This window comes from Maylandia zebra, linkage group LG4 (genome assembly GCF_041146795.1).
Source record: "Maylandia zebra isolate NMK-2024a linkage group LG4, Mzebra_GT3a, whole genome shotgun sequence".
Lineage (NCBI taxonomy): Eukaryota > Metazoa > Chordata > Actinopteri > Cichliformes > Cichlidae > Maylandia > Maylandia zebra.
The window spans coordinates 14,187,560-14,201,440 of NC_135170.1; the positions used below are offsets into that span (position 1 = coordinate 14,187,560).

The window sequence follows — 13,881 nt, forward strand, 5'->3', positions numbered from 1 at the left end:
AACTGTTTCATGTGATGCTGATTATGAAAAAGAGTTTGCAGGAAATGTAAAGTGTGTGGATGCCTGACTAAGCAGCGCTACAGATGTGTGCAGAAATGTAAACTAGTGTTTTATCCTACAGGCGTCCAACCAGGTCGCATCCCAGACTCCAGATTCATGCATTTTTTTCCCAATTGCCTTGATAGTGACCGCATGATGCTTTCCACGCAGGAGCTAAAGCAGCTCTTTGAGGTCACAGGTGGACCTGAGTGAGCCGCTTTGTGGCTCCAGTGTGACGGCCTGTCACATGATGCTGGCTGCTCACATGATGCCAGCGCCATCGTGTATTTCCTCGTCTGAGAGGTTCTCAGAGGCTAAAAGCAAGCTTTGAGGATAAATAAGCAGTGACGCAACTTTATTTAGAAATGATTATCATCTTTATTTGTGATTTATGAATGATAAAAATAAAATCTGATTACAAATCTGACTCTGAGGTTTTTTAGTTCATTGTGACCTCGGTTTTAAACTCAGAAAGCAAGAAAGTACTTATTGGGCAATTTTCACATGAATATTAGATACATAAGACGTTTTGTGCTTGATAAAGACATTTTTTCATAACTCAAAAGAGAAAGATTTAAAGAGAATAAACATGTAGAGAACAGAAGAAACTGTCCCACCAAAGGGGGGAAATCTCACTGATGATGGTGCTGTGCAAAGTTTGAAAAATGCAATCGAATCATTGATTCAATTGCATTGCTAAAAAGTACTAATATGCCAGTATTTATAAGAACTGATGCAATGAAAAGTATGTCTGTATCTAAATGAGTTATATAAATACTGCTGTTTCAGTGCAGAAACTCTACATGTGAATTTAGAGGTTCCACATTTCCGCTATAACAGTAGAAAAAGTGGCTTTTTTTTTTTTTTAAGTGCACTTAAAGATGTTCCTTAAGACATCTCAGGCTCTCCATCTTCTGTTCTCTCAATGAACTACTTGTTAAATAAGAAAAATACTTTTAAAAGAAATTAATTACATCTTCTAGCGTCTGGTAATTTTTGATTTACTGGTCCAGTCTACCTGAGATGAAACTGAGCTGTATATGGCCAGTGATCTAAAATGATTAACACTCTTACCTAACAGCAAGGGGTGACTGCAAATCAATGCAAAGGTGTCCTGAGTGGTCATCTTTGTCTTACATGATGAATCATTTCTATCCTGGTGGAAGCAATGTCTTCAACAGGTACAGCACGAGATGTCAGGAAGTGGTTTAATGAATATGAAAATTAGGCTTTTCAGTCAGTAGATCTCAGCCCAGCAGACCTTCTATGGGAGGACCATCGTGTTACGCAGCACTGCATCACCATCATCGACACCAAAATAGGAAATAGCTCTTGGAAAACACACTGAAGCTATTCTAGTGCTCCAACACTCTAATTTAAAAGTTACGACACTTCTGATTCTTTGATTTAAGTCCAGATTTTTTTGTCCTTATTGGCATGATAGGGTCACAACGTTGCTGCACTTCCATGATGTGACCTTCCCGTTCCACCACATACCAAAGGATGTGATGACTTTGGAGTACAATCAATGCATTGTTATGTTCAAGAAACCAGTTTGAGATTATTTCGGGTTTGTGATGTGGTGCGTTTACTTGCTGTCGCCACAAGGCGGGTACACTATGGTCAAAAATGGAAATGGTCAGCAGCTGTACTCAGGTGGGCAGATTAGCAGTTTGTGAAATACTAAGACCAACCAGTGTGTCATTAATATTCAGAGTCACTTGAATTAAACGTTCGTCCCCATTTGGCTTAGTTTGAGCATTCCTACATTACATGCCTGTGTGCACTGAGTTGCTGCCATGTGATTGGATGATTAGATATTTCCGTTAATGAGCAGCTGAACAGGCGGTTAGTCTTAAATTAACCGTCTTCATCTTTGACTGTAATTCGAAATTGCGACTTTATTCTCAAAATGATCTTTACGTGCCGAACTTGTTCGCTCCTCAAAAACAAAATTGCACAGTGACTTCCCTCTAGCGCTCCGGGTTTGTATTTCATGCAGAGGCTCGTCATGGCGGCTCAGACCCGTGCTCTGGTGTCAGGTCAGTGGCTGGCAAATGCTGTCAGAAATGACCTGATCGGTCCCAAGCTTCGCGTTCTCGACGCTTCTTGGTACCTGCCGAAAGCCAAACGGAACACCAGAGAGGAGTTTGCGCAGAAGCACATCCCGGGCTCGTCCTTTTTCGATTTGGACGAATGTTCCGACAAGAACTCTGCGTTTGATCATATGTTGCCAACTGCCAGCTACTTTTCGCAATATGTGGGAGATCTGGGCATCGGGAATGACACGCACGTCGTCGTGTACGACACCAGCGACACCGGGGCGTACAGCGCGCCCCGCGTGTGGTGGATGTTCCGGTTGTTCGGGCACAGTTTGGTGTCGCTGCTGGATGGTGGCTTCAAGAACTGGCTGGTTGACGGCTATCCAGTGACGTCCGAGTACTTGAAGCCGGAGAGCAGAGAGTTTAAGGCCACTCTGAACCAGTCGTGGGTTAAAAGCTACGAGGACGTGCTGGAAAACATCAGAACCAAGCAGGTCCAGGTTGTGGACGCCAGGTCTCCTGGCAGGTTCAAGGGTACTGAGCCAGAGCCCCGAGATGGTGAGTCAAACTTTAAGCGTTTAAACTTAAGAAGAGGCCAACAGTTTATCTGTCAGTCGTGTTAGTTCCCCAAGGGTTAAAAACAGCTTAGAGCATAAGATACAACATGTAGGGTTTTGCATCAAAACAAGAAAGATGAGACTGCTTTGCATACTTCACATGTTGCTGCTGTCATTTATCGTGTACACAGTGCTGTGTGCAATACTCCAAAGTGAACATGCTTTCAAAAAATACTAATATCAGCACTTTTTATATAATAGCTACTTTTACACAAAGTGCAGGAAAATAAATTAGCTTCAGCACTCTTTGCCTTTGAAACAGCACTGAGTTTTAGAGGTACTTGTACTTTGTTTTTTAAGGTACTCTGTATACACTGGCTGTTATCTTGGAAACCTTTGGCTGTTATCAAAGGCCGTGCCCTGTGGCCGTGTCCTGTGGTGGCCTTGCCCTCTGCTCCTGCTTTTTGTCACTGAACATAACTCTTCAGTAAGGTTACTATAGTGAACTTAAACTACAGTAAAATCTGAAGTAGGTACGGAATGTGAAATGAAAAGGAAAAAAATCTAATGATAATTGATAACTAAAAAACAAATATTATTGAAGAGTCTCTGTAGGGTTTTTTTATTACACAAAAAAAGCTGCTGATAGAAACTGTGAGCCGTGTTGAAAGCCATCACCCAAATTTTATTTCAGCTGCTAATTACAGCTCTTGAGCCACGTGCAGATAACCAGCAGATACTGTGTGCTCAGCTTCTATCTTGGTGGTTTTCACTGAAGCAAACATCCACTGATGATGTCCAGGAGATGCTGCTAAAAGCTATGGAAGAAATTTAAGATAAAAACCTGTCACATGTTGATACGTCCCCTAAATTTCTCACTCTTCTTTCTCCCGGTCACAGACATACTGCCTGGACATTACCCCGGAGCGATCAACATACCATATACAACTTTGCTGGATCCCTCTGGAAAGGTGAAGGATACCGAGAGCCTGGCTGAGATTTTCAAGGATGCAGGGGTGGACATGACGCGACCGTTCTGGGCTTCTTGCGGCTCAGGCATCACAGCGTGTCAAGTCATTCTGGCCGCCCACCTGCTCGGGCATCCCGGGGTTTGCCTTTATGATGGTTCCTGGTGCGAGTGGTTTCAAAAGGCATCACCAGAACTTATCATCTCAGAGGGGGAGGGAAAGAAGGCGTGAGGGGAAAGTCACTTCTTTAGAGGGAGCTAAGCTACAGGTGTATCTGACCTGACCGTGTTGGTGTTTCTCCCACAGCATCACAGTGTTGCTCTAGGACTGTGATCGCAAATGACCAGTTGCATAGATGTGTGAGGTGATTGCTTTCAGACTTTGGCTTTCAAAAGTCATGTGAAGTGACAAAGAGCAATCTGGCAAGTTGGTTGGCTTGAACCGTTTAGTTAGGGTTAGGACCATATTTTTTCACAAATGTTATGCAGGGGAGACAAATTGCTTTGGGTTAACAAGAGCCTAGGTGTCAAGACAAGAAGCGGAAAGAACACCCTCGATAGGTCTAAGGCTAAGCAGCACAGACGGCCAGTCATGTTCGCACCGGCACATTTAGAATTGCCAGTTAGCCTAGGACTGTTGGACTGCGAAAGAAAGCTGGAGACAACCCACAAAAACAGGTGAATAACACCCAAACTCCCCCCAGGAGGTCGGTCCAAACCCAGGACCTTCTTGTTATGTGGCACCAATTCTAACCAGTGCATCTACCCCATGACACACCCATATTTGTTTTACACAGTTTTAAAGGTTAGAGTTCAATAAAAAATGTTGTTTTTTTCCCCCCCATCTTATTTCTCAAAGTCGCAGAGCTGTAACTGGTCACTTGCGCTGATGGTCCTCGAGCAACATGCATTATTATGCTGTAGGAACAGCACCAACACGGGGACAGCAGATTGTGCCTGAACTTTAAACCTACGCCTTAACATCCTTTTTCCCCCCCCCGAGTATATTATACACACTATAGGTTGTAAGGTTCCTCAGCTGTAAGAAACCTTTCAAATAATTTAATAATTACTGTTTTAAGCAAATGTAACATTCTAAAGTTTCACTTCATATGTATTGTTTTGGTTCTTTCTTTAACCAAAAGTGATGCATTAGAATTCCATTACAATAACCTGAATATGTTATGTGCTTCCGTTTTGATGGGGTACCACCACAGGTATCTTCTTTTTCTTTTAAAAGTAAGTCTAGCTCACGAGGTGGAGGAAAACGTGCACTGGGTAACCAGTAAAGTAAATATTTAGCTTTGTTAGAAGGCCACACAGGGCAAAATTCCCTGTTGATCAGATATAGCTTCCTCAGGTGACCTCGCAGGGTTGTAGGAAACATGTTGTTTCAGATCCTGTTTTTTTTTTTTTTTTTTTTGGGGGGGGGGGGGGGGGGGTAGGTTAAATTATCTTGATTTTTTGCTTTCACTTGATCGGACTGTGTAAAAGTTGCCAGTTTTGAAAACGTAAGTCATTGTAATTCATTGTTAGTGTGCACCCAAGAAGAAATAATAATAATAAAAATCTAATTAAAAATACTTAATACACTTTTTCTAAAACATGCACAGCGTTTTTGAAAAAAAAAAAAAGATTGCTGACACAGAGGAAATGGAAACCAGTTTGAGCCGGTTCCTGCAGTTTTATATGAGGTGTCTGGAAAGATGCCCGATTGCCAAAATAAAGTTTATGGATTATAGCTCACGCCAGGATGAGCTACGTGCAGCTGTTCTGTGCACACCATGTAGGTCATCAGGAAGTGTAAGTGCACTAATACGCATTTACAGTTTGAGAAAGAATCATTAAATCAATCATGAGGACTGCTATTTTGAAAGCTTCATAAAAAACTGATCAGAGTATATATTTATTCCAACTCTATTCTTCCTCGAGTAGCACTTTGTTTCTCATTAACAATGTAGCAAAGGGGTAATCTTAGCCACTCTGTATGATGTCAGCTGTTGCTATGTCTCATTGAGGTAAAAAAAAAAATGCCGAGTCCGGAATAAAAGAGCGCTCCAACTGGGCGAAAAGGAACGAACAGCTCATTTGAAATGATTCTTCTCAGGCTGAAGATGAGGCAGCAGCTGAACGCATTGTCTAAAAATGAATCAAACTTTCCGCTCTGCAACTGGCAGCAGATACATCACTCTTGCTCTTTATTTTGACCCTCATTAATATATATTGACATAAAAGGCATGTTGTGATGTAGATTACATGAAATCATATGAAGGTTAAATGAATCTATTGTAAAGATTCATAAGGAAGAAAAACAAAATTTGCTAATTGGATTTCTGCGGGGAGTCTTTGGAGAGCCTACAATCAACTTCCTAAGTGGCTGACGTGTTTGTCTTCATTTATGTTCATGTGTGGTGCATTACTTGTTAATTATTGTGCGGTTGTCAGGTTTTTCTACTTTGTACCTTCCTTCATGCGCATTCTGGATCTTTCAGCAATCTCCCTCCAGGAATCTGATATTTGTGAGTCCTTTTATCAATGCTATGATTGTTCTTCATACTGCAGCAAATTACAAGCTGGAAATGCTCAGGAGAAGTCAACAATGCTGAACAGGCCAATCACAGTAGTAGTAGAGGTGCACGTTAGGTTAGATTTTACATTACAATATATATTTCCCGCTGAAGCATAAGCATAAGTTTTGTCCATAGGATGAGGAACTCAAGAGCTTGTGCACTGAAAGGTGCCAGCTTTCCCTGGGACATTTCCTGGGCATGTAAAGATTTATGAAGACCAGCAGGTAGAGACACAAATAGCAGGTTTCACCTGTCCTGGAAGGATCTTCGGATCACACAAGATAAAACTGGGAGAGGTGCATCTGCAATACCCTGCTTATCATGCATCAGACAAGCAGATATTTTGCACATGTCTCAACTCTGTATATTTTTATATATTTTATTTATTGTTGACTCTATTTAATTTGTAAAATATGTGTACACACACACACATAGAAAAATATTTAGTATACACATCCAGAAATGCATATACTATTATATATTGTACATATATTTATTAGTTTCAGATGTAGCCATTCTTGTATTTTGCTTGTTTACATTATTGTATTTTGCACAACTCTGTTGCTTGTGAAGCTCACACACAAGAATTTCACTCACATGTGCTGTACCAATGTACCTGCACATGTGATGTGACAATAAAAGTGATTTGATTTGAATGATGGGATGGTGCACAATAAAACGATCACTGATAGTAACGATGCTATCCAGGTGATATGAATATCAGTCAGACAAAGGTGGGTTTTTATTAAGGTAAATATAAAATTGTGACGTGACTGGTGATACATTTTGGGTTTGGACGTGACTCAAAAGGATTAAATCACTAGACGGCTGTGAACTACGCATCACGTCATCTCTGATGGGTGTCACTAGGCTGCCCGTTACGCTGCCTGAAGGTCCTAACGAGATAAACAAATTGGGGTCCTTCCTCGCGATAGGCTAGCAAGTCGAAACGGTTTTCAGACTCACGTTGTTTTACAAAACTGTGGGAAAAATTCCTTCAGTGTAATCTGAGTAAAGTGTTTTTAGTAATGTTGATAAAAGAAACTGTTCTTCCGGTTTGGTCATTAGTAGCCTAGCTAGCCCGGTTGTATTTGTTTTTTTCTTTTTTACCGTCGAAGGGTGTGTTTTTTTTTTTCGGTCGCCGTCGTAACGGGGGCAACGTTAGCATTAGCGAAGCAAACGAGCCACCTTTGAGACTTATATAACTTCACTTTTGGTATTTAGTCAAATAAAACACGAGGTGAGTTTACGAGAAGTGATGTTATTAGACAGTGGACCCACAGTAATGCGAGGTGATTCATGTGTAGCGTTTGTTAGCATTGTGGGAGCTCACCTGTACTTACCGTTGCGTTACAGCAGGACTCATAAACAAGTCATACTTGTGGTAATAACAAGCTAAACATGTGTCGCCGTTTTAGTAGAAACAAGGACATTACCCGCCTGTTAACGATTCGCATTTAATCAATTTGTTTTGGGGTTGTTTTTCCACAGGGGGGCGTTGATGAGCAGCAATGTCTGGCATCGCTCTTAGCAGACTGTCCCAGGAGCGCAAAGCCTGGAGAAAAGACCACCCTTTTGTAAGCATCTGTCATCTGCAGCAACTTCATGTCCAGTGTTTTTTGAAACTAACTGTTGTGAGTGTTTCTAACACAAACCAGACTCGGGTTGGCAGCTGATGTTTTGCGTGTCATGTAAACCACAGGGATTTGTTGCTGTTCCCACTAAGAATCCAGATGGGACCATGAACCTGATGAATTGGGAGTGTGCCATCCCAGGGAAGAAAGGAGTAAGTTACCTGGAGCTGGATGTAGAGTAGGAAATAACCAGCAGGAGGCCTTCTAAGATGCTGGATTTTAAGCACAAACTTTTTTCGCACACACATAAAATGCATACCCCATTTCCTTCAGCAACTTTATTACCCAACCTGTCTGCACATTAGTACCAAACCGGATCACACTGAGCCGTTTGCACGTGCCCATGCATGTAAGCACCAGGAATCCTACTTCAGTGAGAGCAATTACAGTCTCCTCTTTTATTTGTCTGAAATCTCTACATGTTCTTGTGTTTTTGATAAGTAGAAATCTGTGCTATGCTTTAGTATAACTACAGTTTTGTATGCAGGACAGAAACCTGCTAAATTACAGGATGTCTTCATTGCTGATCAGATACATTTGACACAAAAACTGAGTAATGTGCTTCTATTCGAGGTTCTCTTTGGAAGTACTACACATAGGCTAAATCATCAAAACAACTTCAAGCCACTCTTTTCTCAAATAAAAAGTAACATTGCTTTTCTTCACAAGCTTTAATAGCAAAACTTTACAGTCAAGAGTATTATAAGTAGTGGCGACAATTACTGTGATGGTAAAGTTAGTGTTAACATCTATGAAATTATGCTTTTAAAACATTGTATGTATTTTTCTTGTACTCCCAAAGAATGGGGATAAAAAGATGAGCTGAACGAAAACGCCAGTTTAGAAATTTGTTTATGCAGTTACTTTTGTAACGCTGCTTTGCTGTTGTTAAATAACCTTGGTATGTTGTTAGTTACTTTGCTTACACAGTTGTTTTCATTCTTCTTCGTTAGACGTTGTGGGAAGGAGGACTGTATAAACTCAGAATGCTGTTCAAGGATGACTACCCTTCATCTCCACCCAAATGTGAGTACCTCTTATCTCTTCTCCACTCTCAGTATGTAATAATAATAACAATTTAACTCAAACAGCACCTTTAAAAACAGGGTTTACAGAAGCGAGTGAAAAAAGCAGAACATTAAATTCATACAGAAAGTCACACATTAGAGACAAAAAGAGAACAGGATTAAAGGAAAGTTTATAGCAATGGCACGAAACACTGCAAACAAATAAAATAACTTGTAGTTTTCCTTTATTTGAAAATATAAAAGCTTTTGTAGCAGAAATAATCCATTAGGACAATGAAAAAGATACATGGTTAGAAAAAGGACGGGCTCGGTGTAATGTTTGATGTTGGAAAGTTACAGACAGCAGAAACGTTAAAAACAGCGTCGGGCTACGAAGCCGGTGTGGTCAGTGAACTGCTTTGGTCAAAGCATGACTCTAAGATAAATAACTATCATCTCTACATATAGAAGACAGCGTCATGTTTTTAGTCACAACATAAGATTTGAAAGTGTATAACCAAAGCTCAATCCCAGAATTCCCTGGTGTCATTGTACTGTTAACTTCTGAATCACATGTTGTATATTATATGCCTGAATTTCCCTCTCTGATGTTAGGAAACAGTGCTACGATAGCGCTACAATCCCATGATTTACTCAAAGGCCTGTTTTTGATCTCTGAGACAAAATTAAAGGAAAATAACACTATTGTGTAAATTCACTTTCACACAGCCTCTTGTGATTTTAGTTCCAACTAATGATGGTTTCTTATAGTGATTCTAATGTATTTTGTGGTCAGTGTCGTCAGTGTTCCCGTGCTTGATTGTACGACTTTGTCTTCAATAATTTGTCCTCAGGCAAGTTTGAGCCACCGATATTCCACCCAAATGTCTACCCATCAGGCACTGTGTGTCTGTCCATCCTGGAGGAGGACAAAGACTGGAGACCTGCTATCACCATCAAACAGGTTTGAAAGCTCCTGTGTTCATAGTCCCATCCTCCATACTTCACCGCGAATGCAGCTTTGTTTTTGTGACTACTCCAATTACTTTCACAGTGTTGGAGCATAAAAGGAGGGCATCTGTAATTTCTCTATACAGCCCTCTGTTCCTTAGTAATGATTCAATTCAATGGCATTGGAGTTGGCTGCTTTGCTTTTAAGTTATATGTATTTATGGTTGTATTGCTGTGTTTTTTAGATTCTTCTGGGAATCCAGGAGCTGCTGAATGAGCCCAACATTCAAGATCCAGCACAAGCGGAAGCTTACACAATTTACTGGTAAGTGTGGTTGTTTGATTTACTCAGTGGATCCTACAAAAAAAGAATCAAGAAAGAAATTATTTATTTTTATTAAGCAATGTTGTGATATTATTAAGTAATGTCATGTGATTTGATAGCAACATGATAACTACTAACAACCGCATCTGCTTTTTACGTGATTGCGGTTTGCAAATTAGCCTAACAAGTGACTGATCCCCAGAGATATACATTCTTTTGGGGTTGCATCAGGAGGGGCATCCGGCGTAAAAATATCTGCTAAATCAAGCACAGAGAGCTACCCGCTGTGGCGACCCTTTGTAAAGCCAAAAGTCACCTGAAGTTGAAATGCTAGCTCTCTACATTATCAGGTGTGCATGTTGAACTGCACCATCCTCTTTACAGGAAGAACAGGCCTCTATTTGCCAAAGGTCACTTATGTATTCAAGTTAAAATTAATATATTAACACTGTTATAAGCTTTAAGGGGAAATCACACCTGTTTTTTAAACAGTGATGTGTTATTAGTGTGGTTGCAAGGCTGTTGTATCACTTTCTTTTCGTTTGATCATTCAGTCAGAACAGGATGGACTACGAGAAGAGGGTAAGGGCGCAGGCCAAGAAGTTTGCCCCCACATAGAGCGGAGAGGTGGCCTCGACCTGGCCTGAGCAGCCTGAACCGAGAGCTCACAAACAGGTGGCAGGCAGCACCTGAAGGACCACTCCAATAAGAATCCACTTTTAAGTATTCTAAATATATTCTAAATATATTTTTTGATACAGGCTACAAGTGAGCCTGTTTTTCTTTTCCCTTCTTTTGACAATTCAGTAATATCATACATTTTACCTGTCCTCAAAAAAAATCCAGTGTTTATGCATTTTCAGTGCATAACTGATAATCCTGCTGTCAGTATGACATTTGTAATATGTGTACTATCCATATCCAGTTTTGGTCATGCCTCGAATAAAACTACGTGTGACTAATGTGCTGACAGAGCTGTAAAAGTAAGACATCATGCCCAACCCACTCAGTGTGATGTTCAGCAGAGATTTGCCCTTTTGGTAACCTTACACGCTTTATCAAACCATCAGAGGCCAGGAGTACTGTAGATAGTGTTTCATGAATGTGGGCTCTCACTGTGACAAAGCAGAAGCACAACAGGAGTCTGTCTGTTCTTCCTTTGTTCTCTCTGCCCGCTGTTTCATTATCATGACAAATACACAGGCATACCATCTGGCACAAAGCACTTAAAGAAAACTGGCAGTGACCCATCAAAAACCATCTAAAGGTAAATGCACCTAAAAGACAATCCTGGCATTTCTTATGTGCTCAGCTAAGCCGTGCACTTAGGAGAGTAACAAGAAGCAACAGGAAGGGAGAGAGTGCAGACTTCCACCAAGGCCACTAAAAGTATTTGGAGAGTTTTCCCAAAACAAGTTTGATAGGGATCAAATACCCCCTGTTGAACACTGAAAACATAACCTCCATGGCTTGACTTTGGAGTAATAAGGCACTTGAGTCAGGCCTTTGGTTCTTCCCTTGAGCCTTGATAATCTTTTATTGCAGTGAAACCACATGGTGTTAAAAAAAACAAACACCTGAAATAGAAACTGTCACCATACCAAACTTTACGCCCATCTGACATCAGTGTGTCATCACCTTCCAAACATGCTGTGTAGAAAAGTTGCATCGTAAAGGTTATAAACTACTGCTGTGTGTTTGTTTTTGGCCCCGTCCACCCAGTTATTTTATGCCACAGTGCTCACAAAAAAAGTCCAAACTCAAGTCCACATGGAAAAACTGAAGCATCCTCATTGGAATGGCCTCTCAGCCAGCAAAGAAGATAAATGAAAGTGCACTTGAGAGTGAGAGATGGCCTGAGATATTTTTCTTTCTTTGCCTCTAAATATATGAGTGCATGTACATAATATAAATAACGGAAAATTGTGGAAGTTATGTTTTATATTGTTTTAGCCAGTTGACATTTGTGTGTGGTATTATAACAAAGGACACATTAAATGCATCAAATTGTGAAATAAAATCAAAGAAAAACATTTCTTTTGCAGATCTCTTGTTTTTCTTTTTCGGGGAACGGGGGGTGTCTGGCCATTTATTGTCTCCGTATTTATGAAATTTGTTATTTACTAGTATTTTAATTTGTATTCATCTGGCTTTAAATAAAGGGAAAATCCAGCATGAGGTTGATCTTTGAGCCCTTGCACACCTTTGCAGCCATTTCCCAGACATGGATTAGCTTGTAACCATCACAGGCTGAAAGAAAAATGCAGTCTACTGAAAAATGATCAGGAAAAACTGAGCTGTGGTGCTTTAGTTGCCAGTCAAAGTTGTTCTTTGGAGATTTGAAAATAAGTGCCTAAAGGGATTATACAGATTCCAGCCCGTCTCATTGGTTCTCCGGGCTCATTGCTGCTTGCAAGGATCGTTACCACTACAGTTCAAAGTGAATCTGGAGCACAATTCCTTTGCAGACCAATATGTTTTTCTTATTATCATCAGAAGATGAAAGGGTGTAATGTCCTCGGATGTCTTGCATGATATTCTTAAGAAATCTAACACCTTTTGTTTTGCTTCCCCTCTGCTGTGGGGTTTTTTTTTTTTATTTATCTCTGAATGATCTCATCTGACCAAAAAAGGAATCAAAATGTTGCGAAGCGGTTTTTTGTTTTCTTGTTTGTTTCTTCTGACCACACTGCTACAGGTTTAGGGCAGTTAAAAGTTGAAAGCTCTTATCACATCGCCAAGTTTGTCCTGGATCAACCTTGTGTCACCTCACCTGTGGCAGCTTGGACCACTTTGCGCCTTTCTTTCCTGCTTTGAAATGCATTCTCAACTACCAGAGGTCTTTTCACATCTGAGCAAAATTTATGTTAAGCACATTGCTGCCAGTTACGTGGTTAACTTCTAAGCATTGCACAACCTGACCTTGGACTGAATTTGCTGTGATGTCCATTGCTGGGAAATTGGTAACTGTCAAGTGTTTTCCACTTGTGAATAATCTTTCTCACTACAGTATGACCGACTTCACATTGTTTGGAAACGTCCGTATAACCTTTCCCGCGATGATGGGCAGTAACAGTTGCTTCTCTATAATCATGGCCGATGTCTTTCCTCCTAGCCATTGTGTCAACACAGTTGGATATCCCCGTGATGGTGATGGTGTTGTTTCCACATCATAACAATGTTGGTCCAGGAGAAACTGACCAAGGACATTGTGTAATCTGTTAACATTAGCCAAGACATTAGCTAATTAACAGACTCCACCACACACACATTGCAAAGCCAACATGATTGGTCAGTTGCAATGTTGATCCTGGATCAGCATTATTATGATGACCAACACGGGGGCATGACATTCACCCTGTTAACACACCTGAATGCTCCAGAACAGCAAACTGTCGAAACCTCTGCTTTTATAGAGGCGCTCCGCTTGCTGATGATTGCTGCTAATCAAGTATGTTTGATTAGCAGCATCTGGCTGCTACTCACCCTCTTAATTCCCGTGTAAGCAGTAAGGTGGTACTTTTTCACACCACTGTATGAGTATCAGAATAGACATGTCCACTGCAATGTGCAACAAACCGAACTGCCTGACACACTTGCTTATGACTCATTTGTTTTCCTGTATCCATGTTAATGTTTGACCAGCATTTAGAAAAAACCCCCAACACATTAGCAAAAGAGTGCGGTCTTTCTCAACTGAGGTTTAACTCCAAGGTTTGTTTAGTGTTAGCAGTTTGTGCTGACCATAGTGGTGGTGGTGGGGGGGAGTCCTTTGAATTTCAGTGACTT

At 40.7% G+C, this 13,881-nt stretch overlaps 2 protein-coding genes across 2 annotated transcripts; both read left to right on the forward strand.

Annotated features, from left to right (window-relative positions):
• The first annotated feature begins 1,848 nt into the window (after nucleotides 1–1,848).
• mpst (mercaptopyruvate sulfurtransferase) lies at nucleotides 1,849–5,188 on the forward strand. Its single transcript, XM_004560750.6, has 2 exons — nucleotides 1,849–2,639; nucleotides 3,539–5,188. The coding sequence occupies exons 1-2, from the start codon at nucleotides 2,036–2,038 to the stop codon at nucleotides 3,835–3,837; spliced, it is 903 nt and encodes a 300-aa protein (XP_004560807.2). The 5' UTR covers nucleotides 1,849–2,035; the 3' UTR covers nucleotides 3,838–5,188.
• Nucleotides 5,189–7,065: 1,877 nt separating this feature from the next.
• On the forward strand, nucleotides 7,066–12,125 carry LOC101474040 (SUMO-conjugating enzyme UBC9). Its single transcript, XM_004560749.6, has 7 exons — nucleotides 7,066–7,415; nucleotides 7,667–7,752; nucleotides 7,878–7,961; nucleotides 8,763–8,835; nucleotides 9,671–9,780; nucleotides 10,013–10,092; nucleotides 10,647–12,125. Exons 2-7 carry the CDS (start codon nucleotides 7,687–7,689, stop codon nucleotides 10,708–10,710), a joined length of 477 nt encoding a protein of 158 aa, XP_004560806.1. The 5' UTR covers nucleotides 7,066–7,415; nucleotides 7,667–7,686; the 3' UTR covers nucleotides 10,711–12,125.
• The last annotated feature ends 1,756 nt before the right edge of the window (nucleotides 12,126–13,881 follow it).

Bases quoted from the DNA above. Each gene is read 5' to 3' on its own strand.
- mpst (XM_004560750.6), top strand. From the start codon at position 2,036: ATGCAGAGGCTCGTCATGGCGGCTCAGACCCGTGCTCTGGTGTCAGGT. The intron at 2,640-3,538 runs GTGAGTCAAACT...TCCCGGTCACAG, and splicing joins TGAGCCAGAGCCCCGAGATG to ACATACTGCCTGGACATTAC.
- LOC101474040 (XM_004560749.6), top strand. From the start codon at position 7,687: ATGTCTGGCATCGCTCTTAGCAGACTGTCCCAGGAGCGCAAAGCCTGG. The intron at 7,962-8,762 runs GTAAGTTACCTG...CTTCTTCGTTAG, and splicing joins CCATCCCAGGGAAGAAAGGA to ACGTTGTGGGAAGGAGGACT. The intron at 10,093-10,646 runs GTAAGTGTGGTT...TTGATCATTCAG, and splicing joins GAAGCTTACACAATTTACTG to TCAGAACAGGATGGACTACG.